Source organism: Ambystoma mexicanum, chromosome 5p (genome assembly GCF_040938575.1).
Source record: "Ambystoma mexicanum isolate Mex_15411 chromosome 5p, UKY_AmexF1_1, whole genome shotgun sequence".
NCBI classification, from domain to species: domain Eukaryota; kingdom Metazoa; phylum Chordata; class Amphibia; order Caudata; family Ambystomatidae; genus Ambystoma; species Ambystoma mexicanum.
The window spans coordinates 1,158,118,989-1,158,145,296 of NC_090930.1; the positions used below are offsets into that span (position 1 = coordinate 1,158,118,989).

At 46.2% G+C, this 26,308-nt stretch overlaps 1 protein-coding gene across 1 annotated transcript in view; it reads left to right on the top strand.

Moving 5' to 3' along the window:
- Positions 1 to 26,308, top strand: part of CARMIL1 (capping protein regulator and myosin 1 linker 1) — a 1,545,633-nt gene that overhangs the window by 972,310 nt on the left and 547,015 nt on the right. Inside the window, exon 17 of the mRNA XM_069613644.1 lies at positions 5,163 to 5,232. Within this exon, the coding sequence (XP_069469745.1) occupies positions 5,163 to 5,232 (70 nt within the window). The remainder of the gene's footprint in view (positions 1 to 5,162; positions 5,233 to 26,308) is intronic.

Sequence of the window (26,308 nt, forward strand, 5' to 3'; positions counted from 1 at the left end):
AATGCGTCACCCAGGGAGCCAGGGCCTTGCCCCTGTCAGGATGCAAACTGCTAGCACTTCCTGTTGGACCAGGAGGAAAAGAGGTCCACCTGAGGATGCCCCCATATGCTGAAGACCCAGAGCAGGACCTGATCATTCAATTGCCATTCATAATTGTCCGCTCCCAGTCTGCTGAGCCTGTCCACTTCCAGGTTGTTTAAAGATGTGAAGGCAGGCGCTCTGTTACCAGTCTTTAGCTTCTCCTCCCAAAGCACGTTTTCATGACTTCATCAATCTTCAGGGAGGCTGAGTTTCTTTGTTTTTTCAGACGGGTCTGCATTTCTGTTTCAGGTGTGACAAGTTAATTAGCTCTGAGAATTCTGGAACTTGTATTTTTCGCACTTGACTCTAGCAGGGACCATACTCCATGGATACTGTGGTTGTCCAGGGAAGCCCCCCAGCATTCCATGGAGGAATCCGTGGTGATGGTGACCTGAGGGGGTGCCTGCTAGAAGGGACTGCCAGTCCGCAGGTTGCAGTCCCTGGACAACCAGGTGAGGTCCGGGCTGAGAGGAGGAGGAATGCTGACAAGCTCTGCTTGGCAACCCCGCTCCTGATTTCATGATGCTGCGAAGTGAAGCTATAATCTCCTCATCTTGAGTCTCGTGTGGGGGGCGGCCAGTAGGACCGCTACCATGATCCTCAGTAAATGGTGGTACCACCAGGTCGAGGTCACCTCTCAGCTTAGGAAGTGACTTGCGGCCCTTTTGATGGCCATGATCTTGTCCTCCAAGAGGAAAACTCTCTCGGAGCCTGTGTCCCATATGAGGCCCAGAAAGGTCAGGCCCTGGGTAGGCTGCAGCTGAGATATCTTGAGGTTGATGGAGAATCCCAGCTCATGGAGAGTGGTCATAAGAGCGGAGGAAGTGTGATGCACTGCCTCTGGAGATCTCGCCCTGACGAGCCAGTCGTCCAGGTATGGATAGACGTGGTGGCCCTGGCCCTGGGCCCTGAGGAGGGCCGCCACTGCATTCATTAGTCGGGTAAATACCCTGCGGGCTGAGTTGAGGCTGAAGGGTAGAACCTTGTATTGGAAATGGCAGCCCATGATCCTGAACCTCAGAAAGGATTGATGAGGCTGCTAAATAAGGATGTGTAGATAAGCATCCTTCATATTGAGGGAGCACATGCAGTCTCCCCTGCACAGTGTGTCCGCTATGAGTGCTGGCGTAACCATCTTGAATTTTTGAAGAGGGAAGGAGAGGTTAAAGGTGGAGAGGTCCAACACAATTCTCAGGCCAGCCTGGCTGTCCCGATCCGTGGGAATGGAGGAGAGGAGGAGGGGGGAGATGAAGAAATCGGTAGACTGTACCCCATGGATACTACGGATAGGATCCAGGGGTCTGCGAACTTATGATGCCAAAACTGTGCGTGAAGGACAAGCCTGCCCCCCACCGGAGACACGTGGACCCGAAGGGGCGCATCATGTCTGCTTTCCCTCTAAGGATTGGGACTGAAAGAAGCCCTTGCTCCCCCCTTTTCTTGTTTGCGCCAGTGCTGACTCCGAGAACGGTCAGGCTGCCTAGACCTCCATTCTTGGAAGCCCTGGAACCTGCCGAACGCCCACCTCTTATTGGAGTGTTGATGCGACTGGGTGTGTGCCTAGGGCGTGGCCTTTGTAAGGATAGATAAAGACTTTGCAGTTTGGGAACTGTTTTTCTTTTTATCTTTTTTCATCTGTGGTGGAGTGAAAGAGGTTGCCACCCTCGAATGGAAGGTCCAATATGCGTTCCTGGACGTCTGGGTTGAATTTAGTAGCCCGAAGCCAGGCAGTCCTTCTCATCTCTGTGGCGATGCATATGGCCCGGCCAGAGGTGTCAACGTGGGCCACCATGTCTTTTTGCCTCATGGGAATGGCCTCCCCCATGGGGACAGTGACAATGATTACAGCCAACAGACAAGTAGGAGGATGAGCTCATCAAAGGGCAGTACAATGTCAGCAGTAGAACTGAGGACTGACTTGTATAGCATCTGAAAATGCAACAATGAAAATCTTCTTAAAATTGACCAAATAACCAATGTCTGTCTCTTGCTCGTCCACCTTTTTGTTGCCAGGTTTCAATGCCTATTTTTCTTATCTCCACTCCTTTGTATCTTAATCTATACATTTTCCCATTCCTTTCATTTTCTCCTTCCTTCCTTCCTGTCTCCTTACTCCCTTCCTTTGTGTCATCTTCACCCCTCCCTTCCTTTCTCCTTCATTCCTACCTTTGTCTCCTCCCTTTCCCCTCTCTTCCTGTTCCCCCCTTTCTGTTTCCTTCCGCCCGTTCTGTCTCTTTCCTTCCTTCCTCCCTCTCCTTCCCATGATGTCATCATCATTCCGAGTAGCACAAAATATTTCTACCACCCATTCTCCTAGAGACTGCAGTGTCTAGTAACAATCCACTTTTACTCTCCGTCAGAAGTGTGTAGCATTACTTGCCTGTTCAGATTCTTGTAGTGGCATACCTCACCTTGCATTTCAAATCATGACGAGTGTAGGGCTTGAAAATCTATTAGCCCACTCACATTGGCGAGGAGATTTAATCAAGAGCAAGTACTGTAGTAATATTCTTATAGACCCATCTGTTTTAATTCACATTTGACATTTATAGGATTTGCACAGTGAGTTAACTATGGATACTATTCTTCACCTTTTAGTGAGGCCCTGGCAGAGGTGTTAAAGTCCCTGGGTTGTTGTACAAATGTACTTTGCTCATCGCGTAATTTCATGTCTTTATATTCAAATTCTTCCTGCATTTTGCCAGGTCTGTGGAAAATCTGATATACTTAGTGAGGTCTTAAAGCCAGGTTCTCTGGCAGTACAGCACAGGGACAATAGAGTCCCTGTTGCAGGTCGCCTGAATGGCTTTACTTGCAGCAGGGCCCAATCGTTCTTTTTACTGAAGAGGTCTTGTGGAATGGAGAAAGCGTGGAACACGGTGGCGAGTCTTTCTTTGGAATTGAATCCTGTTGTATACTAGGAGCAAAGAGAGCCTTCCTAATGCTGTGAGAATGTGATTCTTCTCTCCTGGTGCAGACACTGAAGACCAGAAGTGCTTCATGTGTCTCAAGTGTCAGTATAGTGATTACACTTTCCTTGAGAAGCTCAGATTAATGCTCTTTTGATTAGTCGATAGTTCCCAGGATTGCAACCTCCTTTCCTGCTTTCCATCCTCCTACTTTGCTTTTGTTTTCCTTCCTTGCAGACTAAGGTCACCTTCCCTAAGCGTGTGCCCAATACTAGACCGACCAGGATCAGCACTTTGAAACTATGGTAGTATAGTAACATAACATGACGTAACACTCGAGCTCTGATTAGTGTTATATATGCCCCCTGCAACTTTCAGCTGGGAGTGACCTACAAACAAACCTTCCTGAATGCAACGAGTCTCTCAATGACCGACCATTCGTAGCTCAGACTGATTGGTGGTAGCCATATGTCAGGTTGTGCATGTATGCTCTGTCTCCATTTATGAGTTATAAACCTATAAATGTTATTCATGATGGCTGCTTTTAAAAGATGTGAATGGTCTTTTCATGGGTTTATTAATTCATCTTTTTAAGAGACAGTGAAGCCTTACATAAAATGCATACAGTTTCTTTATGTGATTGTCAATACGGGTTTACTGTCATTATGCGTTATATTGTTTTACAGTTAGGGTTACTGACTATAATGGATGGTCATGTATTGAAAATACTTGATAATGATGAGACAAATACATTATATTCATTCAGCTCTTCTTACCCGTGTCTCGAGCTAGACGACAGGAAGCAATCATTTCAAACAAGCGTGGAAACCCATGCGCTCCCCTCAAGATATAAATAGGGCGATGAAGCTACCGCTATGCTGAGCCGAGGACATTGCATTTTGGCTGTCTACACTCTCTGTGCGAGTCTTTTCTGTAGGCCACAGTCATGCACCCACCATGATTGCGGCCATGTCTGATCCCTTATTGCAGATCATGTGCACTGACTCGGATTTGATTGAGCACATTATAGTTCCCTACTCTGCCCTCTTCCCTCCTTAGAAGCAGCAGCCATCAATAGGACCTGTCAATCAGGAGCTATCTGGAGGTTGTTTTTCTACCCTGCAATTGATTTTTTGTAGTTGGTTTGATCTGTTTTATTCGATTGCCACAGTTTAAGCCAGGTCAGGTGTCACCTAGTAGCGATGGTTTTTGGGAGGGAGTGGAGTGTGACGGCCTGTATGCATATTTGGGCTACCTGTGTACAGACCAACAATGTCAGCCGAAAGCCTGGTAGAGTGTGGTGCATTACGTTTCACTATATATGGTAAATCCAATTGGCTGAAGGGGGCTGTCTGCGCATTCATACAGCAGTTTCTTTAAAGGCCACATCTGGTACTTTTAGGGTCAGTAACACATCTAAGGCAAAAGACTGAGGGCTAGGCGTGCCATCTATTCCAGGAACCTTCAACATAAAATCATAGTTATATTTTATATTAAAATAACACTTCTTCCGAATGCATATTTTCAACAATAAATATGAGAAATAGTTAAATGCATAAAGTAGAAAAAATAACTGTTGAACACAGCTCTACTTTTAATGTGATTGAGTAATTACATGTGCTGATCTATTCAGTTCAAACTTTTCTGAATGTTTCTTTCTTGTTTACCTGTTGTACTGCCACTTGTTCCTTGCTACTCGATGCTCTTTTCTGCCAATGTATCTTATATCTTGCAATGTGTGACATCAGAAGTGCCAGTACCTACTACTAGACATATATTTTTTTAAACCTGGTTTTATCCACTTATTCACTTAGGGCGTTGAATAAATGGTTTTAATGTTAAATATATACATTTTTAAAGAAGATTGCATATTTAACTAATACCATTTCTGTGCCACTGCTCTCCAAGTGCGATGCTCATCGGCAGAATCCACTCCATGATTAAGAATAAGGACTCAAAATACACTTTGGTACAGGCAATTGCTATGGGAATTTCTCACATAGTCGGTGTTTATATTGAAAACCTGGTGTGGATGGGGCTCTCAAAGACCTGACTTTTAGGAAATTACCAGTCAACCTGCTAAATGTTTTAAAAGTAATTCCACTTTGATTTATGTTTTCTTTTGTTACTCTACAAGTGAGCTGACAGTCGGGTCTTGGTTTATTGTTACAGAGCTCTTCTGTTGGGTCTGGCCAGCAACCATGTTTTGAAGGAGGTATCACTGGACCTCAGCAGCTGTGAGGTAAGCATGATTATCCTGTACAATCAGCATGGCACAACCTTCTGACCTTATGGTAATGGTTGGAGACAAACTCCAAAAGGACCATGCTAGAGGATGTTTCTGAATTAGATCCAAAGAAATCACCAAGTGCTGGTTCCTGACAATTCATGTATGAATAGTACAAATATTATGCCTAGTACAGATTTATTAAGCAAAAAGGCAAGACTATGGAGTGCAACGTTGTACTTCTAGAATGGTAAGCGTGACTAACCTTGTTACTATCACGTGCCAATCACGTCCAATGTTGCCAGTTTTTGATGGCGGTATGTCAGAAATGTGAATCCCCTGTTTTTGAAGCTCCCTGAAAAATGAGAACATTTTCATTTTTTCATGAATGTTGACATGTTACCTTTATAGGGGTGGCCCTACCCCTTCCTTAATTCTTTTGCCTTTCCTTGTTCTTTTACCACCTTTGTTTACATTTTTACCACCTTTACTCTTCTTTTCACACTGACAATGTACAACTAAGGCCAGCATGGACTATCGTCAGAATGGGGTCTAAAAATGAAGGTTCTCCTACATTGTTGTCAAATTAATGACTGCACCAGGTTGGAACATTGCCTGGAATAGGTTGTGTATAATAATTGCAAGCGTAAATAAGGTTGATCACTCTTCTGTATGCACATCAGGTAACTTTCTTTCAATATAGTTACAGGAAAAATATAAATTGCAGAACGCTAAAGACAGCACAAGAAGAACGTTGTAAAATGGGTTGTGGAATTAGTTTGGAAATTGAGGAGTGTTCTGAAGATTGTGGCTTTGTTGACTAAGAAGATGAGAGATTGATGGTAATTGCAGTTTGTATTGTATTCATTTTTAGCAGACTGCTTGTTAGTTTCGCCAACAAGATGTACCCAGAACAGTGCTCACAAAACACAATCAACCATTAGCATGGTTGAGTACCTTTTAGGAGGCTTGAGTACCATTTATTTTTACATGGTACTCAGCTCTGTGGCCGAGTAGCCTTCTGAAATATTTGTATCACTCATTACATTTTCCACGACTGCCCTGTAGATGGCAACAGTTCACCATGTTGATTTCAATTACCTTGAAGTTAATCTGTGACAGTCTGCCATTCATGCCGGTTAGTCAAGGCGGGCTGGAGGGGTCAGGAGGGGGGGGCCTCTGGAGTAGCTCTAAGGTGGCTCTGTACTGACAACCAATGAGTCTGCCTGCCTAGTGGTTGGCCTGCTTCTGCTTTCTCTTAGATGAAATCTCAGAGGAGCGATCAGTAAGTAGTTAAGAAAACAAAAGTCAATGTAGCATAGAACTAGTGTGTTGCAATAGAGATCTGCCCAAAAATTCCATATCAGACGTTCCCAGTGTCCACACTGCAACTTGATAGATGAAGTTTTTGGGTACGCAATCCATGCCTGAATGGGATTAATTACAATTTGCAAAAATATCTTGTTATAGCATTAATAAAAAAGGTCATCATTTTTCGGATTTATGATGTATATTTAAAATTTCTAAGCCTGAATCCAAGAGTGTAGCAGGACTGGTAGCCCATACTCTAATGTAGAGGAAGAAAAGCATTAAAAGGGTTTTTAACAAACCCTTGCCCATAACAGAGTCTTTTAATGGTCAAATGATGATGGAGATGGAAGGGGCCAAATGGCAAAGGCTTGCTGGACACAGCCACTGGCAGCAGTTTTGGTGGCATCCGCCAGACCTAGAGACAGGTAGAGAGTGACAATCTCAGCTCTTTAAGAAGCAATCTGAACTGCTTCAACAGCAAGCATGGGACCAACCACTCTAGTTTCATTGAGGTGAGCATGGACCGACAGCGAAGGCTATCTGAGCTTCCATTGGAAGCACTGCACTATAGTGAGCAAATCAGAAATGTGAGTAAGTGGTAAGAACAATGCAGTGCAATGTTGACTTTGGACATATGGGTTCTTTTTTGGACATTCCTGATAGAACAGAGCAGAACTGAGCCACTGGAGAGCAACCCAATGTTAAGCCTTGTCCTTTAAGTATAGTTAGCTGGGTAATGATCAACTCCTGGCTCATTTATTTTCATGAATTACCCTGCTCACCGATTTTCACGAGTGTCTTTTGAGCCAATAGTGGACTATAGCTCCTCCTTGCTTAGTCACAGATTATTAGGGAGTGGATGTATTGTGGGATACAAATGATTGACTCTTTAAATAAACACATGCACTGTTACTCATATTGATATCATTCTACATCTGTTTGCATCTGTGATAACACCCTGCACTAAATGGTGCTACTTTTGATCAACAAGTCAAAATACTAACACTCACTGTAACTCTATCCTGGCACTCCGCTTTTGGTCCATTTTGTATTGGATCATTAATCCGAACGCTAATTCAAATCCTAACTTTTATGCTTATTCTTCTTTTTGTTTTTTTATATTACTTTTTATTGGCATTTTGTTAAGGCACAACATGAACAATCTAACACAAGAGAATGTCTCCATCAACAAAACCAGTCACACCCTTCCAACCTCCACCTCCCTCCCAATAGTTCGAGGTGAGCCCAGTGTACGCTTCCCTTCACTCGATCTCTAGGATTTAAAGTTTTTTAGGGCAGTAAGATTCCCAGTAGTCATCTTGTAAGAAGGTTAACACCATCTCTAGTTCCCTCGTGAACTTTGTTTGGTTTCCTTGGAGGCAATATGTGATCCATTCCAGCGAAACAAAGTCCCAAACCTTAACCAACCAATCTTTTTCGTGAGGGGGATCTTTGGTTTTCCATTTCTGCGCAATGACCAGCAGAGCCGCCAGGCTCAGAATGGCATACGTCTTCCATCTATGCTTCGGCCAGGATCTATCATTCCGGTCTCCAATGCCAAGTAGGCTTTCCTTCTCTGACACTATGATTCCCAAACATGAATTGCATATTATTATTAACTGTCTTCCAGCATTCCCCCAAATTCAGACAACTCCACCAGACATGCATCCAGTCCCCTGAGCCCCCACAATCTCTCCAACAGTTCTGGGAGACAGTAGAATACATCAGATGCAGACGCACCAGTGTATAATGCCATTGGGTCATAATTTTGTACCAAATCTCCCTGATTTGATTGGCTTGTGTTAGTTTGGGGATATCTTTCCATAGGTGTTCCCAATCCTCCTGTGGGATAGGTTTGCCCAGCATATTTCCTCATTTAACCTTATATTTAAGCCCTGGGTCGGTCTCTGCATCGAACACCGATTTGTACAGGCTGGAAATAAGGTGCCTATCACCCGTATTTGCAATCAGGAATTTCTCAAATGATGTGAGGGGCCTTGTTGCTGCCGCTAGATTGACAGGAGTAGATAACCAGTACCGGAGTTGAAACTATTGTAGTCCATCACCCTCTGTCAGCCCCAATTCAGTCTTACATTGAGTGAGGGGATTCATTTCCACCCCTTGAAACATATCCCTTAGTTTTGTGCATGCTGTCAACTTCCAAAGGAGAAAAGTGCCCTTCTCATGCCCAGGGGTAAATTGGGGGTTACCAAATAAAGGCGTGAAAGGGGACGGAAAAGAGGTGGTCTGTTGATGCTTAGCTACTCTATCCCACATATTTTCTACCTGTTTTGTGACCTTGGATATGTGCGTATTCAGTGGGCGGTCTGCTTTGTTTAGCCAGAGAACCTTTCCCAGCAGTCGGCCTACTACTCCCCTATGCATTTGCAACCACCTCTTCTCAGAGCTTTCCATGTACCAATCCTTAATCACACAGAGTTGGGCCACCCAGTAATACATACAGATGTTCGGCATGCCTAGTCCACCTTAATGTGTGGGTGTCATTAGTGCCTTCAGTGCCAGGCGGGGGGTTTGTTGTTCCAAATATATGGCGTGATTAGTTTATTTAGTGTCTGAAAAAATTATTGAGGGACCGGAATCGGGAGGACTGAAAATAATATAGGATCTTGGGAAGTACAACCATTTCGATCGCATTTATCCGCCCCAACCACGAGACAGACAGAGGGCCCATTTATGTAGCTGCTGTTTGAGTAGTGCTAAAAAAAGGTTGGTAATTTGCCCAGTATAATCCATTCAGTGTCCACGTAATTGTGACCCCCAGAAGGTTAACGCCCTCCTGCACCCATCGAAATTGCATCGTCCCCATGACTCTCTGGAGCCAGTCCCTCTCCATTGAGAGATTCTGAATTTTGAATTTTAGATACATTGACGTTTAGGCCGGCTACTGTTCCGAACGTTTAGATTTCATGGACCACTCCCTGCAGGGAATTCTCTGGGTCCGTTAAGGTAAGGAGTATGTTGTTGGCATATGCCCTCACTTTATGTTCTTACTTAGCAAAAGGGATCCCCCGGATCGTCTGACTCGTCCGTAGCTTAACTAAGAAAGGTTTTAGATGAATAGCAAACAGTAGTGGGGAAAGGGGACATCCTTGTTTAGTGCCCCTCTGTAACGAGATCGGCTGGGAGATTTGACCATTAATCAGAAGACGGCCGACTGGGCTACGATAGTTTGCCAGGATTTTGTTCAAGAATTTTGACCCAAACACCATTGCTTCCATAGTGTTAAATAGAAAAGACCATTAAACTCTGTTGAAGGCTTTTTCATTGTTCAATGAAACAAAAGAAGAATAGCTGGAGCCTCCTTCTGTGAGATCTTTTCTATGATGTGGCATGCTATCCGGATGTTGTCATGGGTCTGCCTTTGTTGAATGAAACTGGCTTGGTCTGGGTGGATTAATTTCCGCAAGAGGGCCTCTAATCTGTTAGCCAAAATCTTTGTGTAGATTTTTGCTTCTACATTTACGAGAGCAATAGGCCAGTACAATCCGCACTGTGTCAGACCTTTATAGCCAGTTTGGGAAAGAGGATAATCTTCGCCTCCTTCATCTCTTGGGTATATGGCCACTTTTGCCAAAGGAGTTAAACAGGCGGGTTAGTTTTGGCGCTAGCGTCTGTTGGAACGCTCTGCAGAACACTGCTGGATAGGCATCTGGACCCTGGGATTTATTTAGTGGAAGATTTCTGATGGCATGGTCCACCGCCTGCGTTTCCCGCTACCCTGGGGACATTTTAGGCAATGATAGTGACTGCAGATATGATTTTGGTATGGACTGTTCAAGGTGATCAGATTTGTATAATGCAGAATAGAAATCTACGAACTGCTCTGTAATTTCCGGGATGGTAGTTACTCTAACCCCATGGGGGCCTACTATCCCCTGAATCGTTTGCGAGGCCAACCTTTGTTTTAGCTGTCTGGCCAGTTATCTGTCAGCCTTATTGGCTTTTACATAGTATTTCTGTTTCATAGAGAGTAGATTCCTCTCCCCTTTTCTCGTCTGGAGGACCTCTAGCTTCCCCCTGGTGTTTCAGTATGCCCTCAGAAGTTTTGTGCTGAGTCACAGAGACCATCTTTTCATAATGTCCTGAGGTCCTGCTCTAACTCCATTTCTAAGGCTCTGTTGTTTTTGCCGCTGTGCCTTGAAGGCATCCCATAAGACGTTTTCGGACACTTCCTGGGAGGAATTAGTTTAGAAGTATACCCTCATTTTGATTCCCTGTTCCTCCCGCAGAACTGGGTCCGCTAGTATCTCTTTAAGGAAACCCCAACTCCAAAGTCCCCTTTTATTCTGCTTGAGGTTTAGTGTCTTTGAAATCGGGGCATTAACCGACAGTGCTATTGTGTGGAGATATACCTGCGATATCCTGCTCAAAAGTGCAGTAGAGAACCAGATTTAATCTATTCGGGAGATGGAGTGGTGTACATGGGAATAGAAGGTAAAGCCTGATTCCGACCCGCAAAGTGATGTCTATGCATCCTGCAGTGCTAAGTGTGCCATTTTCGTCTGAAGGGATAGTGATGGTGGTGAATGACGATACACATTTTTGTTGCTTGTATCTCTGGGGATCCCACACCATGTTAAAGTCCCCATTACCAGAATCTCTCCCCTAACAAACGGTTCCAGGTCCGTAAGGACAGTTCTCAGGAAGCCATCTTGTCCCGCTTTTGGGGCGTATATGGACGGTACCGTTATTATAAGGAACAGGAACCTCCCTTCCTTGTTTGCCTGAGAGTTCAATATCTGCGTTGTCGTTCACTACTTTAAAGCTAATAGGATCCCTGCCACCTTACCCCGGGAATTTGCTTGCAAATTAGAGGGTATTGACTCAGCTTCAATCTATGCCTATCTAGCTGCTTGATGTGTGTTTCTTGCAGTGCCACTATATCTGGCCGATGGTGTGACAGAAGCCTCTCAAGTTTTTCTTTTCACCGGGGTGTTCAGCCACCGCACATTCAGGGTAAGTAGTTTGACCATGGGTGAGTGTTTATTGTAAGCTCTTTAGTGGTTTTACCTTGGTTCAACCGCTTGTAGTACTCGCTCCCCTTCTTAGTCCCTCCCCCAACACCCTCCTCCCAAACTTCTCCCTAAAACCCCCCCCAGTTACCAAGCCCCCTTCTTTGCCCTCCCCGTAACCACCCCTCCTGCCCTGGTGCGAGCTAAAGTAGCTACATGGTCCTTGGGCCAATAGTCTGCAGCTTCAGCTTACAAAATCTGATAGGGCCAACTTGTGGGGTATCCTAAAGCCCCTGCCGTGACTACAATTAGAACGTCCAGAGGGGGCCTCCGTCCCCAAAGAGCGTAGTTCTTGAACTTGCAGCATCCCACTTTTGCATGTGCAATTAGCTGGTTACTTGCTCCGGGTGTCTTCGACTTTATTTTCCTTGGGGTATGAGCCCCAAGGCTGGTACCGCCTGCCGTTCCACTTTACAGGTGACCACTCCCATGGTTTGGGGCATTGGGGAAGTCTGGGTCCTCCCTTGCTTTTGGGATGTTGTCCTCTTTGTCGATGTGCAATAGCTGAATCCCTTCTTCCCTTGTAGTCATTCTATGCTATCGACCCTCCCAGTGAAAGAGCAGGCCAAAGGGGAAGGTCCACTTGCATTTGACCCGCTTGGTTTGGAACACTTTCACCAGGGCTTCCATTTCCCTTCACATCTGAAGGGTCACCTGGGACAGATCCTGGTATAGTTGTATTTCCGTGCCGTCGTATGAAATTGATTCTGCCTGCCGGGCAGCACGCAGAATGTATTCCTTTTGGGGATATCTCGCCAGCGCAACCACAACATCTCTCGGTCGCATGCCTGGTTCTTGCGTTTTGGGCCCTGTTCTATGTATCCTGTCAAACGGGATGTCTGCTGCCCTTTCATCCCCCAGGAGAGCCATGAATATTTGTAGGACTGTTTCTTTCAGGTCTGCATCACGTACTGTTTCAGGCAAGTTCTGAATACGGATATTCGATCCGCAAGATCTATTTTCTAGGCCCTCACATTGCAGCTCAGTGTTATGGGAGACCCTAGTCAAATCCTCCAGGGCTTTGTCCATTTTGCTGTTGTCTTCCACTATTTCTTGGAAGCCCTTTCAGTTGTGTCCGTTCGCTCCTATAAGGCTGGAATATCTTCCTTCATGCCCGAGAGTGATTGCTTCACTTCCCCCACAAATGCCCCAAATTGCATCTGGAATGTGGTAATGAATTTGTCTTGGAACTCCTGAAAGCATGCCTCGATGTCCACCTTGGATGCAGCCATTGTGGAGGGTGAGCTGATAATCTTTGTCTTTGTCTTATCTACCAGTTCCTGCTAGATGGTATGCTGACTTTGGGGATCAGATTCCCTAGCGCAGCATCGTTGGATAGAGGCGTCACAAACCACTGCAGGTTGCAGCAGCTTGCTGGGTGTACCCTTCCCTTTGCTTCCCGGCAGGGTTGGATTGGCCCCATGGCCTTTTGGTTTGTGGCCGGGCCGAAATCGTCCCTGGTGAGTGGGGGCTGGTTTCTGGACATGCCTAGGCCGGTTAGGAAGAAAGAAAAATGGAGAGAAAAAAAAATTCAAATTGTGTTTTCTATTTTTTTCAAAAAGCCTTTCATTCTTCTTAGGTCGATAAATGAGTACCAACACAGGTTGGATGATATTGTATGCATATTTGTTCTATAAAAAAGAGCTTAAGTGTAAGTGCTATACAATAACATATTATCATTTGGCCTTGGACGTCTGCTTGGATTCGGAATAATTTAGTGTACTTAGGAACAATGCTATTTGATGCCACTGCCTGTATTGTCAAGGGGTGAAAGGTTGTGTTTCATCGCTTCCCGGGATGTCACTTTGGGGTGGGGTCAAATGACATCACTTCCGGTGAAGTCATCAGAGGTCAAGGGTCGTGAGGGGAGGTGTGGGGCACCTTTTTAGGCGAGGGGTGGGCCACTTTTTTTTGGGTGACCAGGCCTATTTCTTGTCCCAGTCTGGCCCTGCTTCCCGGGATTGGGCTCTCCCCCAGGGGCCTTCTGTGGACTTGTGTTCTCTTGTAGCTTCAATTCGGCAGTGAGGAGTCAAGTTCTCCTTTCCTGCCGCCTTCCACACCTTTCTTTAGGAGCCTATGTTGGGAGCTCCTATGCGGGCCCCAGACTTCTTTCTTCCCATGTGTCCATATGTGTACTTGCTATCTTTATTTCGGTATATCGGCTGCGAGGGGCCCCGAATTCAGTGGACCCTGCAGTCGCTGAGGCAGTAGTCTATGTCGGCACCAGATTAGAGCCCCCTCCTTGCCCCAATTGCCACGGCCAACACACCAGCCTGTTTGTCATTGCTCTCTATGGTGTAGCCCCAACCAGAAATTATTGCTGTTGCCGTGCCTCCTTGTGTTGTTTTAGGGTGGCCGACTAAGAACCGACAGGGGCACTGAGTTCTCCCCCTACGGCTCCATGTCTGGGGAGACGCAAATGAACTGAGCCGTCTCTCCGGAGTACCCCCAGGCACCACGCTGTCTGCCCCACAGCTACGCCCAAGAGGTTGCTGCCAAATGAATATGAGTATGTTCTGGTGGGCTGGCTAAGGCAATATGAGTCAATGCTGATCGGGCTGCCCCCGCCCTGCACGGTCTCTGGAGGTCTTCTCTCTCCAGCCTGCGTGTGTGCTTGCGCCTCGGCGGGTGCGTTTCTCTCGTTGCCCCGCAACCGGAGTGCCATCTGTCACTTCACCTCCTCCAGGGTGTTCCATGACTCCGATAGCCGCTTCCTTATCCTCCTCTTGTTGTCTTGCCCCGAATCGCTGATGATCCGGTCAACGCCCTGGGCATCTGCTGAATCAGGGACATTTGTTGTGCAAATCGGGTGCGCTGTGTTGCCTCAAACTATGGGCTACCTGGCCCTGCCTGACATTTGAGGCCTCTTTGGGGATGGACCTCTCTGCGCTCATGTCATCGCAGCCGCCATCTTGGAATCCTTTTATGCTTATTCTAACCCTGACTTGATTCAGCAAGTTATTTCAAACTGTAACCCATCACCCAGATATATTATAACTCTCCTATTTCTCTCGCCTAATGATAGCTCACATGTGGAGATGCTGTACACTCTATACGAAATTGTGTTCCAATGCCTCCAGAAGTAGTAGAATATTGAAAGGCAGATTCACGTTGCTGATGTTTTTTCATGTGCCACAATGTGTTTTTCAATACAAAAAAATATTATGCCATCAAGTTCATTAGTTGAGTTCATTCCTTTTAGGTTGAGAAAATAAACGCAAGTTACTATACCCATAGGTCAGTCAGGATAGAGGCAGCTGTGAGAACCCAGAGGGCGTCTCGCCTGCTTGTCCCCATGAATCTCTCTCTCAGGTGGCCAGGGCACAGCCATCCCCTTTGGATGGAGACCCTGGGGGTGGACCAATGCGGGAGGATCACCTTGCTGAGGGGTCTTCAGGGAGTGGGGGTGAGGCAGCCGATGATGAGACACAGTATTCCCCTCTGTTTTGTTTATCTAACCCATTCTATTTTTTGGGATTCTCTGAGATCCCAACTCCCCCCTCTCCGCCCATTCCCCCTTTTTACACAAACACTGGTTCGAGGAAGAGGGTGACTGACAGTAACAACATTAAGTTTCACACATCGTACTGGTCATTTCCCACTAATCGGGTCAGGCAAAGTCAGGCACTTGACACCAAGCGCATTCACCTGATACCAATTAGCTCTCCTCACACGTATAAAAGGCAGAACCTAGAGACACACTCTGAGCAAGGCGTAACACAAGTACGAGCAGAACTTCTGGGACAAAAGCAAACCTACTGGAGCAGAGCTACGGATCGAGGGACGAGAGCAGCGGGTCAAAAACCTCAAGAGTTCCCTACTGGAGGTTGTTGCCTCCGACAGGCCGCGAAACACACGTGGAGAAGGCCAGATCCCACATCAGAAGGCTGCATTATGTTTCGAGGATGCCAGTGACCCCTCCTCCCCACACCCACAGGTGAACGGCAAAGTTGGGGAGGCGAAATCGAGCCTGTGGTACTAACTTTGACTCGTGAACTGGAAATCGTAAAACCAAGAAAGAAACGCACACAGCCGGTGAGTTGGCAAGTGACATGAGAGACTGGTGTGTGTTAAAGTTTGAAGTAGCCACATTATATCACAAGTGAAGGCTGCACGCGTGTGGATGAGACGTGAAGAAAGGCAGACTTGTGAATGAACTTTTAATTAAGGACAGCTGTGAAATCAGTGATACTAAGTAACTGAGTGGTCCGGCGAAAGGAAGTTGCCCACTCGAAAGTAGCTGTGAAAGGTACATTGGTTGAAGCGATAAAGCAAATGAACAGCAAAAATGAAGTAAGTGAGATTAACTCCTAGAGAAGGAGAGCGTGAAAGTTAAATCATGAACTTTGAGTCAAAGTGGTCCTGCAGTGGTCTGTAAAGAAAGCCACGCATGTTCGAAAGGCTTCAACATCCGAAAGTGGTCCGAACCTGACAGCAGGAGACCCTAAGTGTAATACGCTTGGGGAAGGACCTTGCAAGTTTTTTTGAACTTTGTTGTGAGAGGTCTGAGCCCGACAGAAGGGGACCTACGTGAACTTTGTTGTGAAGGATCTGAACATGACAGAGGGAGACCTGTGTGAACCTTTTGTTGAAACATAATTTGGAAGTCAGGAAATTAGACTTTAACGTTGAAGGCCAGGTGGGCCTCGTCCCATGTTGTGAAACTGTTCATTGTGTTGAAAGCCGAGCCAGAGTGTGCCATCCTGCATACAGGGGCACCTTTACTCCGTGAGGTCTAACGTGGGGAGGAGAGCTGGTTCAACCACGTTTATTCTTTTGAACACTGATTTTTCCTTTGCATACATTTCTCCTTTTTACATTTTTTGTACAAGAGATAGGGCAGGCATTAGGTTTTGTTAGCATAGGCCATTTTGATTTGACGGACTCCACTAGGACTGTTTTATCGTTTGATGGTCGAGACTACCATCTTACTTATAGGGCAAAGTAGTAGTTCCAGTCCCAACAACTTCAGTGAAGGTTTTACAAACCCTACCCATTGTGTCAGTGTAATACTTGTGATACCATGCCTCCCCTACACAGTGAGCCGAACTTCCATTGAGAGGGAAATGGATAGTGACTCTAGGGAAGGTTTGTAACACAGTGAGGTCATGCGAACGAACGAAGGAAGAAATATGCCCGAATTCAAGTCTGTGAATGCCCTACTTACTTATTAATCTATTTCTTTACTATTTCAGCACTTTAAATATTAATGCAAAATAAATGATTTTGTTATTTGTTTACACTGATATTGATTGCTTCTGAAGATGGCCATTATTTCTCTAAAAGAGTGATACCTCCCTTTGATATTGATATCACTATTATAAAGAACTTGATTGTTTAACATTGGATTATCTATTTGTGCAGGAAATAAACATGATGTATGAAGAATATTACATCTTTAATTTGTAAGGAAAACCTCTTGCCATTGCTGGCATATGTCACATATAGCGCAAGAAACACTCCAAGGCTCAGAGGCCATTGATTAGTAGATTTAGAAGATTGAACCCTACTGTCTAGCACTGTCTTTGACTAGATGTGAACAACTAAAGGCAGAATGCTTTTTTTTCACTATCCTCCTTGTAGGATGTCTCACCTTTCCCTATTTTATCCAGTGGTTAGTGTTCGACTGGGATTCTGGAATTGTTGCCTTTCAGATACCCAGTTGGATTCAGTCTTCCTCTGATCAATTCCGCTCTTCCCTTAACTCTACTCACTTCTCCTCACTCCTTCCGCCACTCTTCTGTTCCCTCCAATGTTTCTCATATCTTTAGACCTCGTCTACACTCTTTGATTACTGCTTCTCTATACTTTTACCACCTAATACTACTCTCCTCGGGAATGACAACTTCACTGTGCTCCCTCCAACTACTATTCCCTCCTCCACACTACTACTGCTCCCTGCAACTACTACTACTACTCCTTTTTCCCTCTAACTCTGTCTCCCTCCTTTTAGGCTCTCACAGCCACACTACCAGGCACTCTAACACTGCAGTACCCCTTCCACTCACTAGCCAATACTTCACATTCTCCAGAAATCACTACTACACTTTGCCGGTCCGTCCTCCCTCCTGATGGTCTGTTCGTCATCCAACTCCTGCATGTCTGATCTTGTACGAATAACCCACACTTCACACTGCCTCCTTTATATTCCCTTCCCTCTCTGAGAATTGTTTTTCTGTCCCTGAACAATGTTGTCCTGTCTTCCTCCACTCACTGTGGTGTGTTAAAGAACTTAAAAGTCACAAGTTGTGGGTTAAGCCTGCCCACTTTTTCCACACGGGTCTGCTACAGAACACAAGGGCAGCTCAGGAAAACATTGTTTCGCGTTTGCGTTCTGGTGACTGATTTATGATGCCCCAAAGGTAAGTTCCATAGTGGATGGATTGTTCTCCCCACCTTAGTACCTGGTGGTCTGGGCAGCTTTCTGTCAATTGCAAGTACTCAACTTTGTTCCTCTGCAGTACTGCAATGCCCTTTTATCTGTTGCACATGGATGCTGCAGATTCTCTCTGTAGTGCTTTCTCTCTGCTATGGGTCAGTTGAAACCTTTGACCTGGGTTCTCATAGGTGACGCAGCCTCCCCCTCACTCTGCTGGTTTCTCTCACACTGCTGCTGATCACTGTATACTGTGGCCCGGGTTGTTGGTAGTCATGCTCCAGCTTTCTTGTCACTGATGCAGGGCGCTGGATAATCATTCTCATTCTGATGCTTCTTATTGGTTTCTCGCTCAGATCATGTGTCTAAAATAAACAGAAACACTGACAAGCATCTTGTATTGGAGGCATGGCTTGAGGTGTCCATTCTTAGCGCATATGTGCTAACCTTACCTCCCAGCCTCTTCTACAATTGTGTAGGCAGCATGTTAGGGCCATGTGCTTTGCCAAACTGCAGTCTAGATTTGGCTTGCCTGATTTTCTTCTGTTGAGATGCTCCCGTCCAGGTCCTGCCTTTGCGTGCCAGTCAGATGAGAGGCTAACACACCTTTGATGAAATCTTCCAATTCATTCCCGTTCCTCTCCATCTGATAGCAGTTAGTGAATGACTGAGCTACGCCGATTTCATTCATGGTGATTCCACCTATGGTTGTCTTAATCACTGTTACAAATCAAGAGTTCTCATCATTCTTCTCCAACCAGGCCAACATAATCTCAGCGCCATCTCATGCCTCATACAGTCTGCCACTTCACAAAAGACCTGCCTGGTATTGTCCAAATGGCCTGGTTCCCCTAATTGTTTCCAACAACAACCTTTTCTCCTAACTTCCAGTGTTATGCGGATGACACGCAGCTCTCCTTCAAGCTTCCCTCCTCTTCCTCCTCTTCTCTCGTTCCTGACTGCATGTCTGCTATTCAGGCATGGTGCACTGCTAACAATCGCTGCCTTAATTCCAGCAAGACCGAGATCCTGCCCATTGGGATACCTGCTCATTCTTTCCCTCCCACACCTTGGCTGCCCTTCATGGGCCTCTGCCTCTCGCTCTCCTGTGAGGCAAAAAAACATGGTGCCATCTTCGACTCCTCTCTCTCCTTCTCTCCTCACATCACAGACCTTGCCAAGAAGTCCAATTTTCTGCTGCACCTCCTCTGAAGTGTTCTCTCTTTCCTCACCCTCCCCCAGAAACTCAATGGGCCTCATTATAAGTCAGGCGGTAAGGGGTTAACGGCGCTGGTATTACCAGATGTGCAGAGCGGGTCCCGCGAGGAGAAGAGGGAGCAAACAACGGGCCGCTCGTAATCGGCCCGTTGTTTGCTCCCCCTGCCATTCCCATTCAGCCCTATAGGGGCTGAAATGGGAATGGGGAAGGTCCGGGCCCGGGTTCCTGAAGGGAGGAATTACCGGGCCCTCCAAACTCGGAATGGCCCGGTAATTCCCCATTCTGGGAACCCGGAACCGATTTTGACGGCAGCCATGCCGCCAATAGCGGCATGGCTACTGCCAAAGTCGTAATGACGGCCAATGTCTCCAGAGCTCTGGTGCTCTCTAGGCTTGACTACTGCAACAGCCTCTTCCTCAATCTGCCAAACTCCTCCCTTCATCCCCTTCAACTAATCCAGAACAGGACTGCAAGTTTTATCCGTGGCCTCAGGCATGAGGACCGCATCTCTCTAGCCCTAAAATCTTTGCACTGTTTCCCGGTTGCTGCGAGGATCAAGTATAAGACCCTTTGCATCATCAAGAAGGCTTTCTGTGGCCTGGGACCCCTCTACATCCAACTCTCTCTCCCTAAATATCTCTCTGCTAGAGCCCTTCATTTGTCTAGCTCTAACTCTCTGCAGATTAGACGCTTTTCCAAGAAAAGAGTGGGGGTTAGATCTCTCTCCTCTGCAGGTGCCTTCCTCGTGAATGGCCTCCTGCACTCTCAGACTTGAGCTGGATCTCCTTAAGTTCTGGAAGCTTCCCAAGACCTTCCTTTTCTCTTCTTCCTTCGCTCTCCCCCTCCCCTGCTTATGTCCCAGCACTAGCCTGGCTGGGCCTGCACCCTGTAGCCCTTCCAGCCCCTTACATCACACTTAGCTCATGGACCTTCGTTCCCCTGCACTTGCTGCTTTCCCTGGCTCTGTCCAACTGGCCTCCCCTGTCAATTCGTTTTTCTCACGGGCCTTCCGCTCTGGCCGCCACTGCCCCCCTCCCCTGCACTTCTCTTACTGCACTTACACGATCCAAATGTCACAAGGCCTAGTAGGATCGTTTTTGTTTTGTTCCTCCCTGTTCCCCCACCCTCTTGTCTTGTTGCGCCTTGAAACACATTGTGTATAGGCACATTATGAATACCCAATGAATAAATTAAATAAATAAACTATTCATTATCCAGAATATGAGATGGTATAGGACACTACAGGCTGTCAGGCACAGAGGTATCAGGATAGCTCATGGGAGGCACCTCTGGAGGTAGACTAATACGCATCTGACGGCTTGTCCTGTAGAATGTGACATCTAAGGACATATATTTCGTGTGAATATCAGTATCACACTCATGGCGGCACTAGAAAAGTCTGCAATCTTATCTTGACTTTTTACATTAGTTATAAAAAAAAAACGTCATCGGCGGCAAGTGCCATCTTCCTTCATCTCTCCCTTTAGGAAAACTGGGCCCTTTATCCAGACGTCACACTGTGTGGTAGAGTTGTTTCATTTATAATCTGCAAAATAAAGGCATGCTTGGGCGAGCTTAACCCACTACTTGTGACTTCTGGTTACTTCACAACCTTTTGCCATCTGCTTCTATTGGCGTTTTGTTCATCATTGATCTATTTTCGGGCACTTCTCCTACTGATCCCCTGTGCCTTTCATATTGGCCAAAAAGCTGCGCCGCTCCTTTAATTAATGTGCATCTATTTAAATATGAGAATAAGGAGTGGAAGAAAGCCCACAGTTGCGTTTTAGCAACATATTTACTGTTTCGAATCTGTGTGACGTATTTTGTGTCCCCAGACACTTGTCCTTTAATTTTATAGCACGCTGTAGTGTCCTGTGGATAGGTAACGTGGGTGAGGTATGCAAGTGAAAGAGGCTGACGTAGTCTATGCTGCACACACGTTCTGTCAAAATAAGAACTCTAATGCGGTGCAGGTGCGCCATTGTGTCCCATTTCGATGCAGGACATGCGCTTCAAGGAGAGATTGGGCGCTGATTAGTATTCATAGCTGGAGACTGGCGCGGCAATATTCATTTTGCGCTTCTTTAATTTCAATCTGTCCAAGACCTGGGCAGTTTTTGAAAATTATGATTTGAGGGAGCTGGCTGCTGCCGTTATTTATAGGCGCGAAGCAGCACAGTGCATTGTTGACCGCTCCTCCTGAATGAAAGGCATCCTCTTTGCTCACACGATGACGTGCAAAGGCAGCGAAACAAGCATTTCATTCGGTAGCAGTTTAAGAGTATGGTCATTGGTAGAACGTTTGCATGCGGGTCATCTGCCTAACATGCAAGGCCAAACACAATTTCGCTCCTGATACAGTGGCCACAATGGTCATCTGATGCACATGAAAGCTTCAGCCAGACAATAAACATTTACAGTATGTTAACAACCCCAAACGCCACCTTGTAGAAGTGGTGGGGATGCCATTACCTGTCGCTCATGATTTGGAGCTTCCTTGCCACCCCCCTGCAATGGCTCATAACCTAAAATCCATCCATTTTAGGCAAGTGTATCAGACTTCCAGTCAGCCGACTGTAGATGGTACTCCCCAGCCAGCCGTCCGATTCCCACCTCAGTTCATATGTGAAGATTGTACACAGTGCATATAGAGGCTGGTGGGCTTTGCGCAGTGTGTTTGGTGTTTACCCAATGTTTCTTACATATAGAGCCTATGGGATGTATTATTACAGAAAAGCTCTGTCACTGTTGCAGCCAACAGATTCCGAATACTAATGTCCCACTACAGCACAGTGTATGGTCTTATATCATGAAAATGCTGAGGTGGTCTGCAGAACTGCTGTATGACACCGGTCATACCTTCACTGAGCTGAAATCTGAGCTTTTGCACTATTAGGGTGTGCTGTAGAACCCCCACTCCCCCCCCGCCCCACTGGCACCTGTGAGGGGTCAGAAATGAGAGGCGAACACAGACTTGTAATATTTTCATTATCAGACATCTTTATTAAAATAGAATGGTTTGGATAAAGGCCCTATCCTGAAGAGAATTTCCCTACCTAGGAAACTAAAACTAAAGCTCAGTCTGGGTCAAGTCGTCAAAATGTATAAACTGTCCTTGTGTCCAAAACATACTAATCTGACCCTCACACTAGAAATGAACAACTAAGGGTGCAAGGAAATTATGTTTGGCAAAACATGTTCATAATTAAAGCAATTCGATAAATCCAACAAAAACAGTCTTTTCGAAGGAGAAATCCTTGGATCCAGAGGGTAGTTCCCTTCCCCTGGATATTTAGGTACGATGGCAAAAAGTGTCTATTTCAAACAACAGTTCCTTTGGTTCTTTATACCAGGTTCGGAAAGTTCTTGTGCAAACATTATGTCCCATGCCATTTAGCTCTTTCTAGGTTTCTTTGCACTGAGATTCAGATGAGATGTTCCATATGTTAACTTTTACTTGGTGTATCTGTTGCTTGGTTACTTTTAACTGCTCAGATCGGTTGTTGTCCGTGTTACAGAAGAGCACTGGAATGTTGTGATTGTTCCAGTCCTCTTTCCTTGTCCACGGTCTGGCATCTCTCCGCCTCTCTTGGGCTCCCCCACAGCATTTATGTGCTTCTTTATTCGCCCACGCAGCGGACGGGCGCAGCGGGCACGCCGTCAGCGCGCCAAAGGCACACTTAAGGCAAGCCTTTCTGTGCCCGTCCATGCAGGGATCAGGCAGGAAGGGAAAACTAGTCTTCCTACCTTGATCTCCTGGGACCGTAGCTCCCTGATCTCCTTTGCTCCAGCCAATACAAATTGGCCACCAGAGTTTCATAATGCTTCTATTGCAAGTATTATACCGCTAGTAAAAGGCCTACAATGTGGACTTCTTAACACTCGTTCCTTGGTGGCCCATGCCCTTGACTGCCATGAACTGCTAATGAACTCCCAGCCTGACCTGCTGTTACTTACAGAAACCTGGCTGAGGGAGACATATGGCCCTGCCATTGTACAAGTGCTGCCCCCTGACTATTCTCTGGCCCGTGTTGACCGTCCATCTGCCCACCCTGGTGGCGGACTGGCCATCATTCATAAAACTACCTACAAAACTGTATGCACGGTGCCTATTCACACACTCATTATGGAGTGTTGCCTAGCTCGCATCTCTGTCTCCCCCCTCTCTACGCTCCCCATCCTTCTAGTCTACCGGCCTCCTGGTGCTGATGCCATGATCTGCACTTAATTCCCCGACCTGGTCTCCGAAATCCAGACCATGCATTCGAGTCTTTGGGTTATGGGAGATTTCAACCTGCCTGCTAATACCTCCTCCGACCAGCTCAGTTACTAACTTCCCTTCTCTTACGGCGGATCTTGGTCTACCTCAACTTGTATTGGAACCTACCCACCAGCATGGCAATGTCCTAGATCTTATTTTTGCCCCTCATACTGATATTGTGGCCTCATCCCTCCCTCCTCTCCTTTGGACCGATCATTTTCTTATTTCATTCTCGACTCGGCTGCAGGACACCGTAGTGTACCCAGTCAAACCTGCCATTCTTAAACGCAATTGGCACAAAGTCAACAACAATGATCTTGCTGCCTCCCTTCGTGCCCAGCTTACCCTTCACAGTTCTTGCTCCCTCAGCTCTCTCTGAGAATCCTTCTCTACAGTGGCAGACAAGCTGGCTCCACTTAAGCTCTGTAACACTGGGAATCTCGTCTGTAGACGTGCTGAGAGTAAATGGCGTGCAAAATACTCAGATTCTGATAATTGCATTTTTCATATCACTTAGTCCACCTACCAAAAAGCCATTAGCGCTGCAAAGAAATCTTTTTTTTGTGACAAGGTGCAAGATGCTGTCAACAAGCCTAAGGCTTTATTTGAACTCGTTCAGTCTTTGTCTGCCCCTAGTACAGCGGGCTCTGATTTTACACCTTCTCAAGCCATTTTCAACGCTCTGTCTTCTTTCTTTGTGACTAAGATTGAAACTATTCGAAATGGTATCGCGGTGGTGGTCAGTAAAGTCTCTCTTGTAGTGGACCCCCCTCCTCTGCCATTGCCTAGGTCCACCTGGTCCTCTTTCCCTGTGTTCTGTGAGCGTGACATTTCTGAGGCTATTCAGTGCCTTAAATCCGCCTCTCCAGCTGACCCTATACCGCTTACCTTGCTTGAAGACATCTCGGGTGAGGTAATTTCCCATATTACAGGGGCAGTCAACATGTCGTTCTCTGAGGGCTTTATTCCCAGCCCATTGAAACACGCACTGGTTATACCTCTGCTAAAAAAAGGCCACTCATGATCCTGGGCTGCTTGTAAATTTTCGACCCATCCCACTTCTCCCTGTATTGATGAAGGTCGTGGAGGCCCTTGTCTCCCCTCTTCTATCCTCCTTCCTGGAATCTTCCGGATGTTTCGACATCTTTCAATCAGGCTTTCGCCTGGGAAGGGGGCACTGAGTCGGTACTCAATTCTGTACTCGACGATCTTGCTCGCCTGGTTGACCAGGGTGGAGTGGGAGCAGTACTGTGAAAACAAAATCAAAATATCGAGGCAGAGTACCCCAAAAGGAAATACACCGAAAACGGGTTACAAAGAAACATACAAAGTACTTTATTTTATACTGAATCCAGTTACAAAACCAGAGCAAAATCAGATAGCTATCGGCCCTCAGTACAACACAACGAACTCCAGCGTGGTTCAATGTGTTCAGTGAGAGATGCTGTACATTAGAATGCATTGGCTTTTTATACTTTTTGTGCGCACAATGTCCAGCCCCACTTGGCGTTAATATTCCACTAATACATCACCGATCTAGGGTTCATGCCAAGTCTCGAACATCCGCATATAACTGGTTTGCTTTTAATACATATATCAACAAGCCTATACGGCAACTATGTATTCTGGGATTTTCCATGTAAGTCTTCTTAAACATTAATACAATGTGCTTAAACAAGTGTTCTACGTTCAGTATTTGAATACATTGTCTTTATAGTATACTCGTGGATTAGTTTCATTGCACGAGTAATCCCTTACACACAGGTCAACAAAGGACAAGGCCTCCGTTCAGGACCTCAACAAGTGGCCTGCAGGCAAGTTACATATTAGCTACGTACAGAGGTCAAGACGGCCATGTTGTATTTTTTGGAATGACATGGTCCACCAATTTAACTCACAGGGTGACTTTACAAAGCGAACCTAAAATGGCGGCTTAAATTGATCTAGAGGTCAGGACCTTGCAACACGGATTCTTTCACAAGCGACTTTCGAGCACCTTGGCGTAGGCCAATATACATATATTTATTGCAATAGGAGGCACAATATAATTTCTCCTTTGACAGTACTGCTGCTGGACTTATCGCGGCTTTCGACACGGTCGATCATACCATACTTATCTCCTGGTTGTCGGAAGTCGGGATATCCAACAAGTTTCTAAATTGGTTTTCTGCCTTTCTGGCTGACCGCTCTCAGTCCGTCTCCCTCCCCCCTATCTGCTCTGTACTGGTAGGGCTTAATTGTGGGGTTCCGCAAGGATCTGCACTTTCCCCTATACTTTTTAATTTATGTATCAGGTGCCTCCTCCTTCTATCCGCTTTCTCGGATTTAGATTATACTCCTATGCCGATGATACCCAGCTGTTGGTTCGTCTTGATCTCACTCGTCCAGACACTGCTGCCTGGCCTAGGAGCTGCCTCGAGGACTTGGGAGCATGGATGGCATTCAAATTCACTTAAACTTAACGGGAACAAGAGAGGTCTCGGTGTTGGGCACTACCAGTCCCCTCTCCTTCTGGACCCCTGACTTCTGGCCCTCTTCTCTTGGCCCGTTTCCCCTTCTGTTCACTTCTGTGAAAAACCTTGGGGTTAAGCTCTCCTCCTCTCTATCTATGGCTTATCAGGCTGCTGCTGTCAGTAAATGTGGCCATTTTAAACTCTGTGTATTGAGGAAGGTTCTCTCCTTCATGCCTGCCCAATTCCCCGCTCCTGTGGTTGTGGCTCTAGTTTTGAGCACAGTTGATTACTGCAACTCACTGTATCTGGCCCAACCTGCCTATATTATAAATAGACTTCAGCTGCTTCAAAACGCTGCCGCTGGAGCAGTTTTCCGTCCTCCCCCTTGTACTCGCATGTCGCCTGTGCTCAGAGAACTTCACTGTCTTCCTGTGG